The 24,855-nt window shown below is 35.6% G+C and overlaps 1 protein-coding gene across 1 annotated transcript in view; it reads right to left on the bottom strand.

Moving 5' to 3' along the window:
• Nucleotides 1-3,690: 3,690 nt before the first annotated feature.
• Nucleotides 3,691-24,855, bottom strand: part of Abcb7 (ATP binding cassette subfamily B member 7) — a 143,978-nt gene continuing 122,813 nt past the window's right edge. The window contains exons 11-16 of the mRNA XM_028891978.2: nt 24,372-24,535; nt 24,085-24,214; nt 19,243-19,414; nt 17,975-18,078; nt 15,559-15,666; nt 3,691-7,104 (exon numbers count right to left, since the gene is read on the bottom strand). Of these exons, the coding sequence (XP_028747811.1) occupies nt 6,889-7,104; nt 15,559-15,666; nt 17,975-18,078; nt 19,243-19,414; nt 24,085-24,214; nt 24,372-24,535 (894 nt within the window). The 3' untranslated portion in view covers nt 3,691-6,888. The remainder of the gene's footprint in view (nt 7,105-15,558; nt 15,667-17,974; nt 18,079-19,242; nt 19,415-24,084; nt 24,215-24,371; nt 24,536-24,855) is intronic.

Consider the following 24,855-nt stretch of genomic DNA (forward strand, 5'->3'; position numbering starts at 1 on the left):
TTTATATAGTTGCTTTATAAGTCAAGGAAAAAAAGAAAGAAGAAACAATATTGTCTTCTTTAAGAACCCTACTAGATAGCCTTTACTGGTGCTGTTTTTCTCCTGTGGATTTAAATTACTCCCTGGGCTGCTCATTTTGAACCTGAAAATGTTCCTTTGTATTTCTTGCAGGTCTATTAACAATATATTTTAATGCAAGGTGTCTGGGCTGATTTCATCTTCATTTTCAAATGAGTTTTGGGTAAAATTACAAGTAATAGTTTGTCTTTTTATACTTTGACAATTCCATGCATGTATTCAATGCATTTACTTCCTCCAATCCCCCAGCAGACCCCTCTAACTAACATGTTCCCCCTCCCCACTTCAGGCCTTTTTTCTTTGTAAACCACCAAGTCCAATTAACACTTCCCATATACACGTGGATATAGGCCATTCACAGAAGCATGGACAACCTACCAGTAGCCTCACTCCCTAAGAAAACTTACTCTTCCTTCTCCAGCAGCCATTGTTAATAGCTCACTGATTAGGGAGGGCCTCAGGATCCCCTCCTGCATCCACGTGGGAATTTGGACTGGCTTGATCTCATGAAGGTAACCAGTTTCTATGAGTTTATGAGAGCAATGGCCATGTCATTTCTAGAAGAGCATTGCACAGCACTCCTCACCTCCCAGCTCACATTCTTTCCAAGCCCATTTCCACAACGTTCTCTGAGCCTTGCATGCATGTGTGTGTGTGTGTGTGTGTGTGTGTGTGTGTGTGTGTGTGTGTGTGTAGGGGTGGTGGAGTTTTTTTTAGATGTCCCATTTAAAGATGAGCACTCAGTCACTTATTCTCAGCATTAGGACTAGTTATGAGTCTTCTTATCAACCACCGACCACTGTAAATAGAAGCTTCTCTGCCCAAGGATGAGAACACCATAAATATCTAGAAGGCAGTTTGACAGAATATCCACTTAGCAAAACAATAATAGTAAGTTCCCCCTAGGGCCTATGATCTCAACTAGCTATGGGCTTTTGTACAAATTTACAGTATCTGGTATGAATTCCTTCTTGGGGAATGAGCCTTAAATCTAATTCTAAGGTAGTTGTTTACCTCCATAGAAGTCATGTCTCTACTGCGCCAGTGGACACATCTGGCTAGAATATTCTTGACTGAGACTTTTTCCCCCAGCAACTTGAATGTCAATACTCCGTCTTCTGGACTTCCTGGGCCTGGTCAAATTTTACTTGTCATAAATTTGGGATGTCTTTGTATGTGATGACTACTGTTCACTCGTGGTCCTGTGGCAGCACTTACTTACTATTATGTCCTTCATGCTTGGGTCACATTCTCTTGCTGGCTTTTGTGTCTTACAACACTCTTCTTGTACACTGGGTATTTTAGACTGACACCTATGGCAATTATAGAAACTAATTTTCTCCTTGAGGATTTGGAGTTTCCCCAATGTATGTGCTCAATCTTTCCAACCCCTAAACTGACTGCTCCCAGGAAGGCTCTTTCCCTCTTTCATTTCTGGTCAACTTTCTGGTTGCTCTTCTGTTTTGCTTCTGCCAGCTCCTCTTAACTGCCAGCAGTTCTCAACTTGTGGCTCACAACCCCTTTGGGGGTCAAACAGTCCGTTCACAGGGGTTTGATATCCTGTATATCAGATATTTACCATACAACTCCTAACAGTGGCAACATTTCAGTCATGAAGTAGCAATGAAAATAATTTTATGGTTGGGGGGAGGGGGTCACCATAACAGGAGAAACTGTATTAAAGGGTTGCAGCATTAGGAAGGTCCTGTCCTAAGTGAACTTCTCCAAGACCTCCACTGCTTTTGATAATGCCTTTACTAAAGGAGTTCTCCATCTTCCAAATAAAGTCAGTTCCCACAGGTAGCCATGGAGTTCTTTGCCCTAATCACATTCCCTTGACCAGAAATTGTGCAATACTCAACTGCACTGGAACAAGGCCAATATTGAATGAAATTTCTACCCCATGAGTAAGTTGGAGAAGAAAACAATTAGCATCTCATTGTTCTTACATATGGAAAAGAGCTTCTACTCAACCATGGTTCAAATGTATACCCCAAACTTTCCTGTATTGAAAAAGGTTCATGATAATGGTATTGGTGGTGGTATTTGGGAGGTAAAATGAGATCATGATGGTGGGGTGTCCATGATGGCACCACTGACTTTGTAAGAGACATGAGCTAGCATGCTTCCTCCGTTTCCCCCTATGGTACCTTCTACCATGCTATGACACAGCAAAAGGGCACTCATCAATGCCGATCAGATGTTGGCACCATATGATAGCACCACAGCCAAGTAAAATTCAAATCTTTATAGCTTACTTGCTCACATTTGCTACAGCAGCAGAAAATGGGTTACAGCACACATGGGGGGGGCAGGCTGTAGATACAAACTGCTGGCAGCTCTCGATGACAGTAAAACTGCAGCCTCAAGTTGGGAACTGGGGATGAGGAAGTCCCATGTACCCCCATTACATGTCTTTACCACACCTGCTCAGAGCAGAATGCCCAGGGTAGAGCTTCCAGCACAGAGCATATGGAACATAGCATTTCTTAAAGGCCACAGTCTCTTGCTGTTCTTAAGATCAGACTGTCTTAAATGTTTCTCCATTTCTTATAAGGCCCTAGGACATTTTCAGAAGCTTTCAATAGACTATTTTTTCTTTTAAGTAACTTAAAAAAAAGATTTATTTGTATTTTTAAATTATGTGCATGCATGTGTGTCTATGTGGGTATGTATACATTACTATAAATGCCTTCCGAGGACATAAGAGGGTGTTGGATTTCTATAACTGGAGTTAACTGATGTAGGTGCTGGGAATTGAACTTGGGTTCTCTGTAAGAGTAGGTATGTGTTCTTAACCACTGAGCAATCTCTCCAGTCCTTAGAACAACTTTAAAAGAAGCAGTTAAATTGTTGCTCTGTTGGGGAGTGGGCCTGTAGAGGTTCTTAATTCTCCATTCTCAATTATGACCCTTCAATTTATTTTCAAATGTCATTTCTGAGTGGAAATGTGGTATAACACAAGAGCTGACTATAAGGAACTGGGGTTTTCATCCCCGCTTAGCCTCTAGTGGAGTGGTCTCTCTTGAAGTTCAGCTTCCTCATTTATAGAATGAGAAAAAATGTATTAAATGACCTTTAAACCCCTTCCAACTTTAAAACCCTATGGGTTTATGAACTAGAAACAGAAAAACACCAGTGAACATTTTACCGTAGCTATATGAGAACATGAAATATGGAAACAATCTGTATTTTTCCAAAAAGTTCCAATCTGTTTTTAATTAGAACACACATTTCATTTCCAATTCTACCTAGCTAATCAAAATGCAGGCAAGACATTTCTCCACCCCAAGGTTTCCCTCCTAATCATTACAATTGAGAAACTGGGGACAAGTAAGAAACTAGGGACTTCTCACCGGTTGGCTATCAAAAATATGACAGCTTAATGTTAAATAAAACCACTATAATTTGCCACCATTTTACCTACATTATGAACTCTGCAAACATTTACTTTCCTACTGAAAAAAATTCCAAGTTTTTACCTGCTGTCTAAAGCTGCAAGGCCATATTCCCAGAGTGCTTAGTAATTACCTGTATTTATTCCAAGTGTATAACGGACAAAATGTCATTTTCCCTGAGCATTGCAGAAAAGTTATTTCCATTAGACACTCATTTCTAGGCATAAAGACAGCATGTTTATTCAGTAATGATTATCTGCACAGGTTGTTATAAACATGAGAATTGCGGTAAGATAAATCCTTGGCTGAGATCTTTTGTCTTAATCAGCTTTATCCAAAATGTCTCACTCAATGTTGTGATTTACCATACAGTTTACATTCCAAATCAATACACTCAGAGAAGGGAAAAGAAGGAATTTTTCTATAATTAAAAACAAACTGTAATTACAAACATATTTAAACACTCTTAACTGCTAATTCACAACAGAATATCCTGTAATCAAGTTACAAGATGAGGGAATTAGGAATATATATGGAAAAGATTGCTACTTGGTGATATATTCAGTAAGAAGGAAGGATAGAAACAAGATGGCAGTAAGGAAAAAATGATCTAGAAACAAAGAATCTTATAGCTTTTAAATACCTGGCCTTTAGAGCAAAACAAGTTTTTAAAAAAGCCACCCTCATAAACTGAGATCTGTCAACAGAAGGGCAAGTCAGAGTATTCATCCTAAGGTATAGAAAAGATGCAAGTCCCTGCAGAGGTATGCAAGAGACTGTTCATGTGCAGATGTGAAGGTCTGTCTCTTTGATTATCACAAGTGACCCTGACTTGACTGTTAAAAATTTCCAAATGAGCCCATCTACAGAACACCTTAACATAACAGTTCTATGTTAAGAACGATCAGTAAGGCATCAGGCCCAGTTTTTATGATCCCAAACTACCTTGGCTTTAAGTTAATTTTTGTAAACTGGGATTTCCTTAGGAAGCAAATAAATTTCTTAATCCTTAAAATAAAGAGATGTAAGAAATGAACCCCATTATCATGCTCTATTTTCAGAGCTCAAATTTTAAAACTATAGTTTATTCCTCCCAATACATTAAAAACACTGCTGCAACACTGATCTTTTAAAATTTATACACATTATCCTTTTGCGTAATTATGTAATATTGCGATGTAAAATTAGTGCATTATAATTAAATGCCCTTTTCTTTGCATTTCCCATGACTGAATCATTCCAGAGGGCTTCTCTTTCGTCTTCATCTGTCTATTATTTCCCTCTGTAGAACCATCTAAAGATGACATAGTCTTAAAAAAGGTGTCTTTAGGACTTAGTTATTGCCTCGACACTAATTGTCACTTTCAGATAATTTAAGTTTTGTTAACTGAAAGATAGGTTAATGACTACTATTGCCTAGTGACCACCTGCAATCATATGAAAAACAAATAGTTTCAAAATCTCCGTGGGACTATTATCCCTACCCTGAAAATATTCTTACTGTGTTCCCTATATCACAGAATCCCTTCCTTGGAACACTGTTATGTACACTTCAAGAGGAACTCTTAATAATGATTATTACACTCTGCTTATCTGTGTAACTGAGCTTCACCATTTCCATCAGCATTGCTGAAAATGTAAGAAGTAATAGCGATGTAAAATTTTGATCTAACTTTAATCATAGCTGCAGTAATGTAACTGATTTATTCAAAGGATGTGCTGCTTCTCCCCTGAGAATAGCACTGATACCTACATATTGAGAGCAAGAAATACCAACAAAACAAAAACCTAGTTTTCAGTACATGACACACTGCAGTGTTACCTCCAATTTAAAAAGCAAGATTCTGCAAAAATTACTTTGGTACCAAATATTACCTGAAATATTGGCCTCAGATTAGCACACTATTATATAAACAGAAGATATTTATTCACCAATACCAATAAAACACATAAAAAATTAATGTCTCCTACACTAAATTATCATTTAAAACACATTAAAAACCATAATATAACAAGCAGTTTAGGACTTTTCCTGAGAAATAATGCCACATTACATATGATTTTGTGGCCATTCATGAGATACACACGTGTTTCAAAATGAAAGGGTATTATCGAACAAATTAAATTCATATTGAAACAAGAGAAGAACTTTTGTTTTCTTTTTCAGTTTTAAGAGAAATGGTCTCACCCAGACTAGCCTCAAGTTCCTAGGCTCAACGTCCTGATGCTGGGACTCCAGGTGCATATTACTATGCCTATCTTAAGAGAACATCTTTTTAAGTGAATGTGTATCTTCATTTTAATAATTATTTCTTACAGGTAAAATGTTTTTCTATTTTTTCTAAGTAAAACTTTACTATATCACTTAGTTTCTTTTTTACATTACACTTAACAGAACTCATTAAATTATGAATAAGTAAGAAAAGCCTTACAATAAACAGCAAATTTGAAGTGTCAATATAGATTAAGAGATCTGGTCATCTAAAGAGTATACCTACATATAGAATCCTTTCCTATTTACCAAATGTTTTTAATAATTTTAAGTGGACACTGATTTCTATACATGTATTAACATAGACATCTGTGGATGTACAACATCCTGTTTACTTTTTTCTTTGTATCACTTCAGATAGGAAAAGCAGTGCATTTAAGACAGAAATAGGAAAGACCATTAACTATTAACTCCCTAAGCTTCGGGGATCATTCCCAGTATGATAACTCTCAAATGACATCTGGGGTTCTGAGACTTTAAAGAAAATTAAGAAATTTTGGTCCAATCACTAGAGAAGAGTCGCAGTGATGATTAACAATAATATTCTATACACCAATGAGTTTTCCACCCAAAAGGACATAATAAAAACTCTTATAGGTGTCCAAAAGTAAAATGCCCAAAGTATAAATACAGTTCCTTTTGGTAAGCTCCAACTTTAAATGTGTTTGCAAACTAATTTTCAGATTGACAAGGAACTATAATTGGAGGAAGGAAAGAGGAGAAAAAAACTACTTTTCTCTTTTCCTGTTTTAATTTTAAAAGAGAAAAAACCACTCTCCCTATAACTTGTCAGCATAAAGGATGTTTTAAAAACTACATAAATTCAGACCACTCTACTTCATCTGGTTATCTATAACAAATGGATATCAGACTTCAAAAACAGTTATAGGGTAAAATCAAATGGTAACAAAAATTATACACTGAGCACAACTGGGGCAGGAACAAGAAAATAATTCGGGGACAATTATAGATGTCACATTCAAAAGATGGTGAAAGACATAAAATCAAACCCTCCTTTAAATATACCTTATTTAATAGGATTAAAGGAATGGGAATGTATGATTTACATTTTTATGAACTAGTTTTGCTTCAGTGCAAACAAGACAACAAACAGAAAAACAAGAAAATGTCTTTTGTGCCTTAGCAGGAACAATTGCCACAGCCTTTCACACTGTTAACGATTTCCTCCTGGAGCTTCTTCCTTTCTTCTTCTTTGGAGAGGCCTTCTTTCTTTGCACCCCATCCTAGGTTATCACTGTTCTGCACACGGCTGCTCTGTGTGTGCCACATCTCTGAATAGATACTGCCAGAGTTAGCAAGCAGACCATAGTGGGTACCACGTTCAGCTACCTTCCCCTAAAAGGTAAACACAATGTACATGTGGAGCAAGGTCAGTTAACCAGCATAATACCTAAAACTAAACAGTAATTTATAAGGAAAGATTTGGAAGGACCTGTATTCATTAAAATACCTCTTCTAATTCCTCATCCATAGCCCCAGTGGGAAAAACTGAGGTACGAATGCTTCTCCACTGCTGAACTACCCGGACTCAGTAAACAAAAACTAGGAGATTCCCAGTACCACAAACACCATTTTAGATAAAGAGAAATAAAGCTTTACTGTTTTACTTTTCATTCTGAAAGGCATAAAGGGAAGATTAAAATTCTAAAAAGGTGATATTTTCTGTAATCACCAAATGTTCAAATCAAAAGCATTGTTATTTATACAGGGATTTAAAGGATTTAAAAACAATATTGTTAAATCCATGTGAATTTTGAAATAAAATTTCATGAAATAAAGACTTCATGAAAATGAAGTTTACTTCTTCCAGTAGCTCTTTTTGTTAACAATACCTATTAAACACAGCATTCATTGATTTGGTATGTATTCCAAACTCAGATCCAGAATTAATCTGTATCTTGATGGTTACTGTTAAACAAGATGGGACACAGTAAGAATTCGTCACTTTCACGGGCATTCCTATTGACAGGATTTTCCAAATATACTCTTTCTGTAATATTAGTGAAGCTTGTCTGTGCCAGCGCCCAAGTACTGGGTTTGTACACATATATGGCTATATACATATACGGTTATATTACTTCTTGATTTATTGATTTCTGGCATTAGTTATCAACTCATTTCGTCTGATGCATTCTTCACTCTTCTAAAAGCACCTCTTGTATCACTCTGTTATGACTATGCAAGTATTTTGTGTTGTTTACTTTATGCCTACGTATTTCCCGTTGAATCACAGACACTGGGATTTTATATATATTTTCTTATGGTTTTTTCTTCCGAGACTTGGTAACTGCCTCATTTGCTTTCCTTACTTGCTTTGTCTCACTTTAGACTTATTCTCTCTCATATATTATATGCAATAAGGATATTTTACCTGTACACAAAAATCATACTATTTTTGTCAAAAAAAATCTGAGAATGAGCTGTACACATTGATTATATTATACTTCTAAATATTTCATTAATATATATCTTTTAAAATAAATTAAGCAATGACATGATACTCTTATCTAACATATGCTTCATTTTCAACCTTCAGCAATTATTACAATAATGCCCTTTATTTTTTTCCACCTAGGATCTGAAGAAAACTAACATACTGAATTTAAATAGTTTTACTTTTTAAAGGATAGGTTATTGAGTACAACACAAAGGAGCTGTGGTCTGAGCACTAACAAGAATACTGCTTGCATCTACACACTAAATTTCTAGCAGCGTCCTACTCTCTCTCTTTGTGGCACTGACATTTCTCAAATGTCCAGATCTAAATGGTTTATAGTTTGGATTTATCTATTTGTTCCTGATTATTAGGTTATGTGGGGCCAGAGATGGCTCAGCTGTTAAGGGTCCTTCCTCAGGACACATGGATCACCTAGTAAAGGAGAAATAGATGAGAACTACATGAGCAAACTGGGGGTGACGAGGGTAATGGAGGGCAAGGGATGGGGGATGAGAACGGGAGGTTCAAGCTGGAACAGGGTCAGAGTGGGAGAGCAAGGAAAGAGATACCATGATAAATGAAGACATCATGGGAATAGGGAGAAACAGAATGCTAGAGAAGTTCGCAGGAATCCACAAGGATGACCCCACCATACACTACTGGCAATAGTCGAGAGGGTGCCTGAACTGGCCTATTCTGGTTATCAGATAGATGGCTGAATACCCTAACTGTCATCATAGAGCCCTCATCCAGTGACTGATGGAAGCAGATGCAGAGATCCACGGCCGGGTACCAGGCTGAGCTCCAGGAGTCCAATTGATGAGAGGAGGATTCTATGAACAAGGGACAAGGAGACCATGATGGGAAAAAAAGAGATGACTGGCCAAACTAGTGAAAACGCATTAACTGTGGACCAATAGCTGAGGAGCCCCCATGGTACTAGACTAGGCCCTCTGGATAGGTGAGGCAGTTGTTTAGCTTGAACTGTTTAGGGGGCCCCCAGGCAGTGGAATGGGGGGGACCATCCCTAGTGCCTATGCTGAGACACTTTGCACAGCATTGGTACAGGGAGGAGGGGCTTGGACCTGCCTCAACTGAATGTACCAGGTTCTGCTGACTCCCCATGGGAGACCTTGCCTTGGAGGAGGTGGGAATGGGGGGTGGATTGGGGAGGAAGGCTGGGGGTGGGAGGAGGGAGGACAGGGGGATCTGTGGTTGATATGTAAAATGAATAGAAAATCTCTTAATAATAGTAATAATAATAATAATAATAATAATAATAATAATGAAAAAAGAAAGATAATATCATCTACTCTCTTCCAAATATAGTTTAGGCCACATCTGCTACAAGAGAGCGTGAATATTATCATAGAAATGTTTGGATAATTAGCAATTAATTTCCATTGACTAATATACAATAAAAACAGAGCTGCATATGCATGAAGCAAAAAAAAAAAAAATAAAAGAGTACTTCCTCATCTTTCAGAGGACCTGAGCTGGGTTCCCAGTACCCACCTTGGACAGCTCATAATGGTCTGTAACTTCTGCTTCAGGAATTCAAGACCTTCTTCTCTTCTCTTCTGGCACTAAACTCACATGCACAATCCCCTATCCTACAGACCCACACATACACACATCATTAAAAGTAAAAATAAAATAAACTTTAAAGGGGCAATAGGTCTTCAATGCATCATCACATGAGGAGGTAAGGAAGCTAGTTTGTTCCATTACTGATATGAAATTTGATCTTGTGGTTGTGGGTATCTACAAAGTTTCTCTATTTAACCATCAAGTTTCATCCTTGTAATTAAGAAGTAATCTATGGGTTTTGCTTTTGAACTGACTGAATAATCGATTCCTCGATAGTTTTATCAGCCAGTGGTGACTGTTTTCTAAAACAATCATTACAATGGTGGTTGCAAAATCTGATTTTCTAAATATAGCACTCCTTCCACAGCTGGCTGGTGGTCTTACAGAAGGGCTTTTCTTTTCCTCTTGGCACTTCTTGTTTTAAAGTATTATCATGGATGCAGAAATTAGTTTTTATTCAGTATGTTACAACTCATTAGTGCCATTATTCATTTTACTGCTCTAATTATCCCACATTTGGCCAGTGGGAGGGCATTCAAAGTGGTTCCTGTGTCCTTGTGACACGTGTTCATTAGTTTCCCTGCCCCAGATCAGCTTTTATCGAAGAAGGGTTGGTTCCTTTTAGTAAGAAATAGTAATTTAGTGTCCCAAATCTGTGTGCTGGGAATGCTCATTACTTTTAGACTTTCATTGCTCCCAGGCTTTTTCAGTAGACAGAATTAGAATACTTTTCGTATAAGGAATTTATATGGATAATTCTGTTAAAGCATAATCTTGTGAGAGTCTTCCACTCCTCTGATGATTTTTTACTTGCAACTTTCTTTTCCCAAATAAGGTCTCTGTTCAAGGAGCAGTGTATTTACTCAGTACATACTGCTCAGTCATACATACAGAATAATTTCAAAATGGGTACTTCTATAAAATTACCAACTCTTTCCTTTGGACTATTTATCCTTATAATACACTTGTATATTATATAATACATGGGGAAGTAGTTAAGTAGGTAGATTAGAACTATATCCTGGTTATATGATATAGTAAATAATAAATTTATATTTAATATCCTAGTTAGGGTTTTTTTTTGTCAACTTGACACAAACTTGGCACACATGGGAAGAAGGAACCTCAATTGAACGAATGCTCCCATAAGACTGACTTGTAGGCAGGTCTGAAGGGCATTTATTTGATTGATTAATGTGGAAGACCCCATTACACTGTGGTGGTGCCATCACTGGGCAGATAATTCTCAGGTGTATAAGAAAGCAGGCTGAGCAAGCCAAGGGGAGTAAGCCAGTAAGCAGCATTCCTCTATGGTCTCTGCCTCAGCTCCTGCCTTAGCTTCTCTCAATGACAGATTGTAACTTGTAAGCCAAGTAGATCCTTCCCTCCCCCAAGCTGGTTTTGGTCAGTGTTTTATCATAGCAACAGAGAAGAAAATCAGGGCATTTAATAAGAGTATATAATTAGAGTATTGCGTTAAAAAATTACATGGATTGGTTCTATTCTTTTTTGTGTGGTTATCAATGTGACAGTTTTGCTTCCTGTTAAGTGTTCAATTTTTAAGTTTCTATATCCTTGATTTATTTTTGTGTTTTTAGTTAGTACACAAAATAATGAGGAAAATAATGTGACATGTTAATACATATATCTTACTCTCTTCCACATTCTTTCTCTCCAACTAGTCCTTTTCAGCCCATCAAATGGTAATGTTCCTTTAGCTTTCACACCATGTCAATATGTTCGGGACTGAGCATACATACATATATATGTGTGTATAAAATTTTAATATATAAAATAGATCAAAAGCAAAATAAACATAAACATATATTCAGGAAATATTATTTGCTCATGTCTTGCAAAACTTTTTCATCTCCATTCTGTAGATAGTCAACTGTTTTAGTTTCTATTTTATCCTTCTTGAGTTTCTCTTTGGAAGAATAAGCACATATACATACATTCTTTCCCTCATCCTTCTTGCAAAAGATGGCATACATGTCATTTGCACTCCACTTTTTTCACTCAATCATATATTGAAATCATACCATATGCTTCCTTTCCTTTTCTGAATAGCACCTGTCATTATTTTAGAAATGTTTTGTTTTTCATGACTTCTAGGGATATTATATTTGAAAATATTTCTTACAGCTCTTTGCATTGTTCATATATTTTATTGAACCCCTTTCATTCTGTTTGCTTTCAACATCTTCATTTATTCTCTTTTAACACTTTATTCTCTTCTAACCCTAAAGAATGGAACATTAAAAGGCTATCTGCAGATTGTGTGCATGGGAATGGCCTTCTCAATTTGCATGCTTTGTGGTTGGGTGATCATTTGGATACCTGGCCATCTTATTGCAGCCCCAAACATTAATTGTTGTGGAATATTATTTTAAGATGTGTTACAAATGTACCACAGCATAAACAAATGTTTTAATGATACAGTGATGTATTGCATTCTTTTATGTTGCATTTGTTTAACTCTGTGAAGCTGTGTTACTGTGCCTGTCTAAAACACCTGATTGGTCTAATAAAGAACTGAATGGCCAATAGCAAGGTAGGAAAAAAGATAGGCAGGACTGGCAAGCACAGAGAACAAACAGAAGGAGAAAATTGGGGGAAAGGAAAAAGGAACAAGAAAAGAAGGAGAAGGACATCAGGGGCCAGCCACCTAGCCACACAGCAAGCCATGGAGAAAGAAATAATAAAAGGTATACAGAAATAGAGAAAGGTGAAAGCCCCGAGGCAAAAGACAGACTGATAATTCAAGAAAAGCTGGCTAGAAACAAGCCAAGCTAAGGCGAGGTGTTCATAAGAAAGAGTAAGCCTCTGTGTGTATTTATTTGGGAGCTGGGTGGCAGCCCCCCCTAAAAGTAAAGAGTAATAAGACAACCAACTAAAATTAATATTCTTTTTGAGGGGCTACTTTGGTTTCTCTAGAGAAGAATCCTCCCATTATTTGCTGATGAAAGAAGGTAATGGTGGAAATAGCTGTTTGGTAAACTTCTTGCTAAGGCTGGCAGGGGGTAAACACCAGGCTATAAGGGTAAGAAAAAAACCCTTGAAAATTATCTTAATAGTAGTGGGAATTGAATCTAGGGCTTCACACATGAGATCACTAAGCTATATCCCAGGCCCTCTTTTACATTTTTATTTTGAGGCAAGGTCTAACTAAAATGCCCAGGCTCAACCTCCCTAGCAGCTGGGATTACAAGCTGTGTCAACAGGCCTGGCTTCTGTTTCTCATATAAAGATGAATTCTGATATTTTCAGCCTCATACTCACCTTCACTTTCCATAATACCCTGATGCCTCCAACTCTGAGCCATTTCTGGTTTCTACAGTGTGAATCAAATCACTTTTTAAATTGTTTTCTCTCTATTTTGGCACATCATAGTATCCAAATTTCTCAGTCCTTCTAATCTATCTACTTAACATCTTCCCCATATTTGCTAATATTCTTTGTCCAGTATTAATTCCTCTTCCAGTATCTTTGTTGATTTGTAATTACATTCATTTTATTCCTTCCCTTTCATTTTAGTTTGGATGGAAGAGGAGAGTAAGTGTGTCTAATCTTTCATACTCAATCAGATGACTTGTAGACATGCCATCTAAACAGAAATATCATAAGCAAATTTTGACAATACCTAAGGTGACAGATAGACCACCAGTTGAAAATGAGGTCACATAATTAAGCAATTAGAGAGCCAACAAACAAAAGTACCAAGAAGATTTATATAGACACAAATGCTATGGCCATTAATACATTAATTGTAATTGTAATTCAAAACCCACAGGGCAATGTTGTGACATATCTGCACGGACATATGTAAATATATTATTTGCTAAGAAAATTCAACATTTTCTATTACTGAGTAAAAGCTCTGAGAGCATGACTGCATACAATTGGTAAGCTTAGTTTAAAAGGCATAAAATATCAGATTTTATTTCAGGTTCTTGAATATCAAAAATATATATAGTAAGGTTTAAGTTACCATTTAAAATATCTTGGTATAACTATATTGGGAAAAACAGCTTATTTTCTAAAGAATGTAAACATTTATGAACAAATTAACATGCTTAAAGTCACAAGCACACACACCCTTATAGAGCAAAGGGTATAGACATCACAATATAGAATACTGTCTAAGTATCAGTGGAATGAAAAAAAAAACCCTTGTGGGCTGGGAATACAGTTCACCAGTAGAACACTTGCTAGCATGTACAAGGCTCTGAGTTCAATCTACAGCATCACAAAAAAGTCCATCTTAATAACTCAAACTATAGAAAGCACACACTTGCTTCCTGTCTCTTAACTCTCAGTACACAAGCTTCTAAAACAATAAAGAATAGAAGTATTGATCAGAAGAGAAAGATAATGATGGAAAAGGCTCTGGATGTGATATAAAAAAGTGAACAGTGTTAGAAATAATCAAACGTTAAGTAAGAGGCAAGGGAAAAGAGATCCTTACAGAAAGGAGTAAAGGACAATTATTAAAAATTTTCAAATCTGCCAATCACAACAATGATTGCTGAGGACATTTAGATAGTAAGTGTGTATAGTAATTCTCTCAAAAGTGATAAAATAGGATTTCTTTTTACTTTACCTATAAGGAAAACAAAAATATAAGTGGTTGTGTTTAAAAATGATCATTTTTATTTTACAGTAATTTTTAAGACATTAAGGTTATATATAGCATTAGAACAATAAAAGTACATCAAAGACACTGCAAAGATCTATTCAGGGCAAAAATAAATGCAGAAAACTTATTTTATATAGACAGTCATTGAAAAATATGCTTCTATCTTGAAGAATTAATACTTTCCTGATCAAACATTTGCTTTTAGTTCTTTAATAAAGAGTGAGTTAATATAGTTTATCCTTCTTGGAAATTTCATACATTATTTCCTACAAAAGTGACTAAAGCCAGAATACTATTAGGATTCAATCTCATCTAAAGAACACAAATTCTGTAACATTTTATTAGATGCAATAATTAAATTTCAGTTATCTATAGTTATTTCAATATTCTTCAAATACTATCACTTTTCCTTTTTAAAGCTTCTATTAAATTTATTCTTTGATAAGGTCACACACACACACACACACACACACACACACACACTTAACTTACTGATTACTTCCATCCCTACCTTCTCTTGTCTTCCTTTCACCCTTGTTAAACCCACACCTCCCCTATAAGTGCATTTCCTCCATTCATGTCTTTTTGTTTTGTAATCCACTGATTTTTACCAGGACAGTCTATATGAACACTGGTTTAGGAATATCCACTGGAGTCTCCACTGGAGTCTGGTGGGTTCACCTTTAGGTACACAAGTGCGGACAATGACTGCCCTCCCCTAGAATCCATAAGTAGTCAATAGTGCCTTGGGAAGGATATGGCCCTGTGACTCCCTCCTGTATTCATGACTTGACTGCTGACTAGCTCAGTCTTGGGCAAACCCACTGCAGGTAGCTACAGCTGCTGTAAGGTTATGATTACAATGGTTGTGTTATGGCCAGAAAAGAGCATTTCACAGCCTTCCTTCCTATCTTCTGGTTCTTTATCCCCTATCCCAACCCTCCCCCACACCTATTCCTCTGTGCCCCCTAAGCTATTTAGGGTTAAACACTCAACTGGCAGTTATTTTCTGCACCTTTAGCAGCCATGAATCCCTGCATTCACTGTCTATCACTGCAGAGAGAAACTTCTCTAATTAAGGCTGAATAGCAATGAATACTAACTTTTAAAGTTCATCTCTTACCTGGCTAAGGACAATGATCTCATCTGCATCAACCACTGTTGACAATCTGTGTGCAATGAAAATAGAAGTTCTGTGCTTGACCACATCCCTCATGGCACCAAGAATAGTCTACAAGTTTGACAAGAGTAGGAGAAAAGCAAACCAGAGTTCTCATTAGGTTAATGTAAATTAAAACAATCATATCTTTCCTAAAGGAACTTAGGAATTTATATCAACACTAAATATTTCACCTCTAATACTTACTGAAATAAATAAAAAGAAGACAAAAAACAATCAAAATTGGGAAGTAAACATGAGTACAAGTACACTGTAATAAAAAATTATCACTTAGATAGGCAGCATGTCACTAAAATACCTGGGACAAGGATATATTTTCTCTGTTTTAAATAAGACAACATAGTCACATATAATCTTATCAATAAGAACAAAACTGAAATGAGGAAGTACACAAGTGATAGGACACAGAGAAAATACAAAAAATCTCAAACAAAGACAGGAGTCTGGAAGCATGCAGGAACATTTGTTATTCCTTAGTTCAAAGGCAAAACAGAGCTAAGAACCTTTAACTTGAGGAAGCCCTTTTTTCCAAAAGCATTTTGAGTTCTTGTTTTTTGAGACAAGCTGGTACAAGACTTACTATGTAGATCCAATTGGCCTTAAACTGTTGGCATTAAAGGTGTGCCTGGCCACAATTTGAGTTTTTTGTTTTTGTTTTTGTTTTTTGAGACAGGGTTTCTTCGTGTAGTTTTGGAGCCTGTCCTGGAACTCACTCTGTAGACCAGGCTGGCCTCAAACTCACAGAGATCTGCTTGGCTTTGCCTCCCAAGTGCTGGGATTAAAGGCGTGTGCCACCACTGCCTGGCTCATATTTTGAGTTCTTAATGCATTCTAGAAAATAGATTTTGTTTACTGCCTATAAAGTGTAAGACAGTTACATATGTGTTCACTTATCTTTAGAGCTAGTTGGCTAAAGAAACAGTGTGGGTAATGGGGATGTACTCACTGGCTTCCCATAAGTATTTCTAAACATTTCATGTTTTAAAAGCAGAAAATTACTGGCAGCAGACAGTTTTTTGAAAAGGAGGCCTTATGTTTTACTAGGACAGACAAATGATCAACCTGGTGTTTGTAGAAGTCACTCTCCTTTCTTACCTATAAAAATTTAAATTTTGCCTTCTCTGTACCTATTAAAAAGGCTCACCGAAATCTATCACAACTTTTTCCTCTAAGGAATTCTTTGTAAATGCTTAATGGGTTATATTCTCTGGCATAATAATGCTATGTGACTTAAAAACTGCTGTTACAAATTTTATCTTGTTAGCTTGTAACTTGCATGACAGATATTTAGGTATGAAGTTCTCATAAGTAGGCTGTTATTCTCTTTTGAATGGGATCTAGTCTTGTTTAATGTATAATTCTCAAATGAATCTACTTTGAATTGTTTTAGGTATGTTGCTAATAATATAATAATGTTCCCTAAAATTTAATTCAAACATTTAAATACTACATGTAAAGCTGAAATATTACTTGTAAAGCTGAAAGTAGATCTCTACCTTAACATTAGGTTTATACCACAATTCTCAGTGAAAAGTAGCATTTGCCTATTTTTAGTTGTAGATTAACCCACATGAAATTATTACTGCTGCTAAAACCTTTGTATGTAATGTAAAGATATTAGAAGATGCAATGAACTAGTTGGGATAATATCACGACATCATTGTCACAAAACTCTTGTTGTTACACAACACTTTTGTGAATGAACACAAATGACACCAGTCTAAGGTTATATGTGCCTGACTTGCACTTCAATAGTAAGTGAAAGGCATTCTGGTATATACTGTGTCAGAGTCACTTACATGACTTCTATTAAGGACAAGATAGTTATTAAAACTTTCTTCTCTCACTAGCATGTTGGGTAATATGTACAGCTTTGCAAGATGCAAGAGTAATGTAATAACAGCATAGGGTATCACATACTTCCAAAAGGAAGCACATCTGTGAACAGATTTAACAGTGTATTATCTGGTTCAATGCAACCTGGCTCTTGTAGCATTCATTAACACTTGCCATATGGAAGGAAGGGGTTAGGTATTTTGCTTTATAATACCTCCTAATGAAATTTATTCAAAACACTAAGTCAGTAGTTCTCAACCTGTAAGTCACAACCCTTTTGGGGGAAAAATGACCCTTTCACAGGAGTCTCATAAACAGATATTTATATTATGATTCATAAAAGTAGCAAAATTATGAATTAGCAATGAAAATAATTTTTGGTTGGAGTCACCACAACATAAGGAACTGTATTAAAGGGTTGCAGCATTATGAAGGTTGAGAACCAGTACTCTAATAATGAAGACATTGTACTGAATCTTCCAAGGAAAGAAGGGTTTTTTTTGTTATTTTCATTGTCATTTACCTCTTCAGTTATTGAATCTAATGATGAAGTAGCTTCATCATAGAGAATAACTGGGGGGTCCTTCAAAATGGCTCTTGCAATTGCTACTCTCTGTTTTTCTCCTCCTGGAAAATAAAAATTTTAATTTAAGGAAACATAATACAGTAATATTCTGTTTCTAGTGTTTCTGTTGATTACAACCATCAAGTTATACCTGCACTCTTTATCACTCATTTTCCTAAATTGTTCAGTCTAAGTCTACATATGGTATCCTTTGACAAACTATAGTCCATGGAATACAAATGCAATCTTAATGAATCTCTGATTCATGTCAGTGAAATGAATAAAAATGAGAAGTAACAACTTTGATTCTCCAATTGTTCTTACCAGAAATGTTTATCATATGTGTTACTTTCTATTACAGATGTTTCAAATATGTAACAAGCTTAGATAAAAAAATTCATTAGCAAAGAATCAACAAAGCAAAAAGATAAATCAAAACTATCTGAAACTAAAAAACTTAAAGACATAAAACCATGAATATGTAATTTATAACAACATAAAAAGGTTCCAACCTACTAATATTTAAGAATATTTTGAGATAAGCTGTTATTTCATAGCATTTTTCAAAATAAGAATGTATACTGAATACATTTTACTTTCTTTTAACTGCAATGGCAAATTATATAAACCTTTATAAGGTAGACTGAAATGATAAATATCTATTACAAAGTTATGACCAAACAATGACCACAAACCAACTTAACTGGAAAATCTTTGTTTAAAATAGCCTTAACAACAAATTTCTAATCGACCACAAATTCCTTGATAGCAGGCCAACTACTCATAAACAATTTGGCATAGGAGCCATGCAAGTGTGCAATTAATAAATCTTGTAAATAAATGAATTATTCAAAAATTCATTTTAAGGTTATCATTAAACATACCATCTCATGATTAAAGATTTACATAGAAACAGACAAGCCTCAAAATTTCTCTCACCAGTGAGCTAACAAAAAAGGATAAGAAAATAAACAGGACCAAGTGTAAGCATGTCTAGATAACTGAACTGCACCTAGGAAATGAGATGAGAGATACACTATTCAGTACTAATCTACTTAACTCCACTTTCATATTCCAGGTGAGTAACAGTCTTGGCTTTCCTTAAATATAAAGGCTGTGGATTATAATTTAACACTGATATACCTGAGATCCCATCAATAATATAAACAGTCCAACAATTGGTCTGAAGAGAATATACAAGCAGAAGATTTAAAATGTTTGCTCACCTGATAGCTTGAGTCCTCGTTCCCCTACTTGTGTGTCATATCCATGTGGCATTCGAAGAATTGCATCATGGAGACCAGCTAATTTTGCTACTGCATATACTTCCTCCGGTGAAGCATTGATGTTTCCATATAAAAGGTTGTAGTAGATAGTGTTATGGAAGAGGACGGCATCCTGAAGCAGATTTGTATAGACACACATGTATGTATGCATATATGTGTTCATTATACAAATTGTAAAAAATATAAAGACATAAAGTAATAGTAAATAGCAATTTACTATGACAATCCCTCTTGAGTGTCCTGCAGTCTCAGGTCTCTTTCTGGAGCTAACTACCACATATAATTTGTTATGTTCATTCCAGACTTACTTCTAGACATTTATTGCTTAACCATATGCTTTTTTTTAATACAAGGGAACCCAATCTATACATACTATTTTGTAAATTACTTTTTCTATTTAACATACTCTAGAGATTGTCCATTCTGGATAATAGAAACATACTTCATTCTTTTAATAGTTATACATTTCATACTATGGATATAATTAACTTATTCCTCCTTGTACATTAATGTGATTAACATGTTGAAATAAAATAGCATTATATAAATGGCTTTACTCAAATAAGTATTTATGTAAGAAGTCCTAGATGTTAACTGATAGATCAAAATATAAGTTTATCCTTATTCTGCAATATTATTGCTCAGCTGTCCTGGAAAAACAGCAGCTAGTAATATATGAGTATGTTCTACTTAGTGGCATGTAAGGTTGCTAGAGCTCCATAGCTTTAGCAGCCCTCGTTTTTACTCATTTTCACCTGTGACTTTTAGAGTGACATGTTCTTTTTGTTTATATTAGCATTTCCTTAATTACGGAGGAGGTTAAAGATATTTCCCTGTGTTTATAAGAAGCTTTTACTTTGGACTTAAAACTCAGCAAATACAGAATTTGTGCATCATGTATGTATTTATTACAGGAAGTTCATTGCAAGCTTTCATTTGATAATTCACCTTGCTCTGACATGGCATACTAAAGATAATTTATTTCAAGTGAGCATTCATCTCCTATTCTTTTTTCAGTCTGAATGGTTGAGAGTAAGGTGAAATAAAATGGCTCTAATTGTTACTGTTCACCAGGAGACCTGGTAAAGGTCTTCTTTTACATAATTTTCAGGCTCAGAATTTCAGATATTATTTCAAGTAATATTCTGATCATTTATATATCTACTACTAACATAAATTTCTCATATTGAGATTGTAGCAAATAAGCTCAAAATTCTACACACAGAACTACTTTACAGTATTTTATATTCTGTAAAAAAAATAAATGCTAACTGAAAAATAGAAAAATACAACAAAAGTGGACAAAATAAAAATTAACTAAACATGTGTGGTGGCCTACCCTTGTAATTCCAGCACTTGGGTAGTAGGAGCATCATGAGTTTGATGCTAGCCTGCACTATAAGAGTGAAACCCTATTTCCTAAAACAAAACACAAATGATCTTTTTCCATGACTTTTGCTAAAGACTCTTGTTACACAATAAATACAGGGAATTATGTGAAATAATGCAATTGTTAATTTAGTTTAAGCAACCACAGAACTATCTGTAGGTATGATATAACATGGTGTGTTTTACACACACACACACACACACACACACACACACACAAATAGTTCACAACTTTAAGAAACTAAATAATGTATTAACTTTATAATTTAGAAAAAACATTAATACTTTGGTATTTATTCCATCTTTTTCTCTACTTGCAAGTATTAATCTATGTTGTATAGCTGGAAAATTTTGTTTGATATCCTTTGTAGCATGGTTTCTTAGACCACCAGCACCTGAATAAAGTCACAGAGACTTAATACTAGTTACGTATGTTTGGCCTTAACTTATGCTTGTCCCACTAGCTCTTATAACTTAATTTAACCTGTTTGTCTTCATCTACGTTTTGCCTCGAGACTTTTTACCATTCTTTCATTCTGTATGTCCTACTTTTACTACCTGGCTGGCTGGCCTTGGGCGTTTCTCTCTCTTTCTCCTTCTTTCTCTCCTCTCGAGCCTAGATTCCACCTCCTACTTAATCTCTCTGCCTGCCAGCCCTGCCTATCTCTCTCCTGCCTGGTTATTGGCCATTCAGCTTTTTAATAGATCAATCAGTTACCTTAGGCAGGCAAAGCAACACATCTTTATATCAATAAACAAATGCATGATAAACAAATGTAATGCATCCTTACATAGTTAAACAATGCAGCATGAACAAATGCAACACACCTTTATATAAAGTAATATTCTGTAACATAAACAGATGTAACACATCTTTACATAGTTAAAGTAATATTCCACAACAATCCTTCTTTCAGTAAACTTTGTATTGACATACTGTTCATGATACTCAATATTCTTTAAAACTTTAATACTGGGCTGGAAAAATGGCTCACTGGTTAAGAGCACTGGCTGCTCTTCCAGAGAACCTGGGTTCGGTTTCTAGTACACAGTCACAGTCATCTGTAACCCCAGATTTAAGAACTCCAAATCCCTTTTCGGGTTTCTTTAAGCATCAGGATGCATGGGGTACAAAGACTTATATGCAGGCAAAATACCCATATATGTTAAACAACAACAATAATAATATAATTTGAAAAAACTTAATGCTTAAAAATGACTACATGTCACTTGATCCTATAAGACTTCAAGCATTCAATTATCATTGAATATTTATATTGCATCCACCTTTCATTATGATAAATAATGTTGTAGTTAACATTGTATGTAAACACCCATGTTTGTATCTTTTAATTTCTTACTAAAATTTCCTAGGGCCACACTTATTAGAATACTTTCCCAGAACTTTATATGTATTGCCAATTTGCAAGCCATATTCTTCCCTCAGGGTTATGTCTAAACTGAATATTCTGATTTTCAGAATCTTTATCTGTTGTAGAATATTAGTTGAAGATGTCTTACATTCTTTTATGCTGTGTAATATTTGTTTAAAAATGCAAAAATATATTGCATTCTTTTATGTTGCATTTGTTTAACTCTGTGAAGCCATAATACCTTGCCTGCCTAAAACACCTGATTCGTCTATAAAGAGCTGAATGGCCAATAGCTAGGCAAGGGAGGGATATGTGGGGCTGCCAGGCAGAGAAGCAGATAAATAGGAGAAAAAGAGAGGAGAAAGAGGAGTGAGAAAAGGAGGAGAGGAGGACATCAGGGGCCAGCCACCCACCTACATAACCAGCAATGGAGTAAGAAGGAAAGAAGAGATATACAAAAACAGAAAAAGGCAAAAGTCCAGAGGCAAACAATAGATGGAATAATTTAAGAAAAACTGGCTAGAAACAAGCCAAGCTAAGACTGGGCATTCATAAGTCAGAATAAGTCTCTGTGTGATTATTTGGGAGCTAGGTGGCAGACCACCCAAAGAGAAAATAGTAAAAAAGAAACAACTACATTTATCAATATAATAGGTAAAAATGATATTTCATTTTCACAATTTATATTACTAATGTCTCCAATAAGATGAACAGCTTCATTCATGAATTTAATGCTTTATTTTTCAAAAGGATGAGTGAAATCATTATATAGCCCAACAGAATGGCAGAAATAAGACTTACATGAATTATAACACAGAATAATATGAAATCACAACCTAGAATGCAGTTTATTTGGCAAACAGTATAGGTCAATGTTTCTTAACATATAGTCATTCTTACAAACCATCTATCAGAATTGTCTAAGATACATTAAAAAACTGGTTTCTGGGCTCACAATGTACTCCATGATCAGAAGCAGAGCATGTGAAAAATAAATGGAATTTCCACAGTCTCCCTAGGTGACTCCTATCCACTAAAATTTGGGATTCTCAGGAAAAGACAGGATTATACTAGAACACTTAGGGACCTTTTATAATTGGCGTATCCCTGTTTGATCACTCTTTTTATTTTTGGCTTTTAAAAAGATAGACTCTCACTCTGTAGTCCAGACCTGCCTGGAATGCACTATAGCCCAAGATGCCTCAAACTTAAGTCAATTATCATATCATAGCCTCCCAAGTGCTGGGATTACAGGTGTGGTAACCATTTCCTTCCTGATGACTTTCTTGTAGGTTTCCTCCTGTCCCTTCCTCATATGATTTGTTCTCCCAGAGATCTGATACTGGTTTCATGAATCAACATTACCAGTGAACATCAGACAAGTACTCTATCATTAAGTTACAGTTTCAGACTCCTTTATAGACATTCAAGATAAAACCATACATGCTATAAGACTACTTGTTTTCTCAGGCTTTACTTTGAATTTACTTCCTTGTTCCAACGCCAATCACCAAAAGTTTTTGAATGATTACTATAAGTCAGGCACTGTATGTCTAACAGTGAAGAGAACATAGTAGCAAATAAGGCATAAAACTTGAAGTTGGTAGATATATTACTTTGTAATTATAAATGTAATATGTTGAAAGCTATTCAAAGTTATTAGCTTTCATTTATATTGTGGGTATTGTGTCTGCTGCATATATACATACGTGTATTCTCTACAGTAACTGTGTCTTATAAATAGTATCTTTATTTTAGAAATGAGGAAAGTGAGACTAGTGCCACAGAACTGATTAGTCTTGGAGTTATTGCCAGAAACCACGTCTGCTTGATTGAGGACAATTTGGTTTACATAGTAAATTCCATGTACATGGTGAGATGCTATCCCAAAACAATTTCTTTTGGTAGCACAATTTCACTTGAAAGGTCTAACATTACCCACTTCATTAGCATATGTTGATTCAAATTATTATAGTAATATATCCACCAACCCTCTAACAAGTACATTTTAAAAAAATACCTGAGGTACTACTCCCACTGCCCTCCGAAGACTTTCCAGGCTCACATCTTGTATATTTTGACCAGCAATGTAAATGCTACCCTTTTGAGGCTCATAGAAGCGAAACAGCAGCCTCACTATTGTGCTTTTTCTGAAATTGGAGATGAGGAAAGGTTAATCAGCATCTGCCATCATTAGTATATGAGATGTATCATTTAAGTATAGTAATTATTTCACTATGATAAAAAATTCACGTCCAGAATTATCAGTCAATAATGTATAATTTTATAAAGAACTCAATTACCTACCCTGATCCACTACCTCCTACAATGGCCACTTTCTTTCCTGCAGGGACTTCAAAAGATACCCCACTAAGGACTTTCTGTCCTTCAATGTATTCAAAATGCACATTATCAAAGGCCACTGTGGCTGTCTGAGGTGTTATTTGAAGGGGAGATGCCATCTCTTTGTCCTAGAAGGGAAGGTAAAAGAACAACAACTTAACATACTACTTAGAGTAAGCTCTTTAGACAATGTTTTTAATTAACAGAGACAGGGAAAAATGTGGGAAAGGAAGTTTATGCAAATGGAATAAGGCTATTTCCAAGTATGGTTTTTCATTACCGCTGCATAAAAATGAGCAGGTAAGAAATTCCTATATATTTTGGTTGCTGGGAATTTCTTTCTTTATATTTTTTGGTTTTTTAAGACAGGGCTTCTCTGTGTAACAAGAGCTCTGGCTATCCTAGAACTTGCTTTGAAGACCAGACTGGTCTGGAACTCACAGAGATC

Source organism: Peromyscus leucopus, chromosome X, assembly GCF_004664715.2.
Source record: "Peromyscus leucopus breed LL Stock chromosome X, UCI_PerLeu_2.1, whole genome shotgun sequence".
In the NCBI taxonomy this organism is placed as follows: domain Eukaryota; kingdom Metazoa; phylum Chordata; class Mammalia; order Rodentia; family Cricetidae; genus Peromyscus; species Peromyscus leucopus.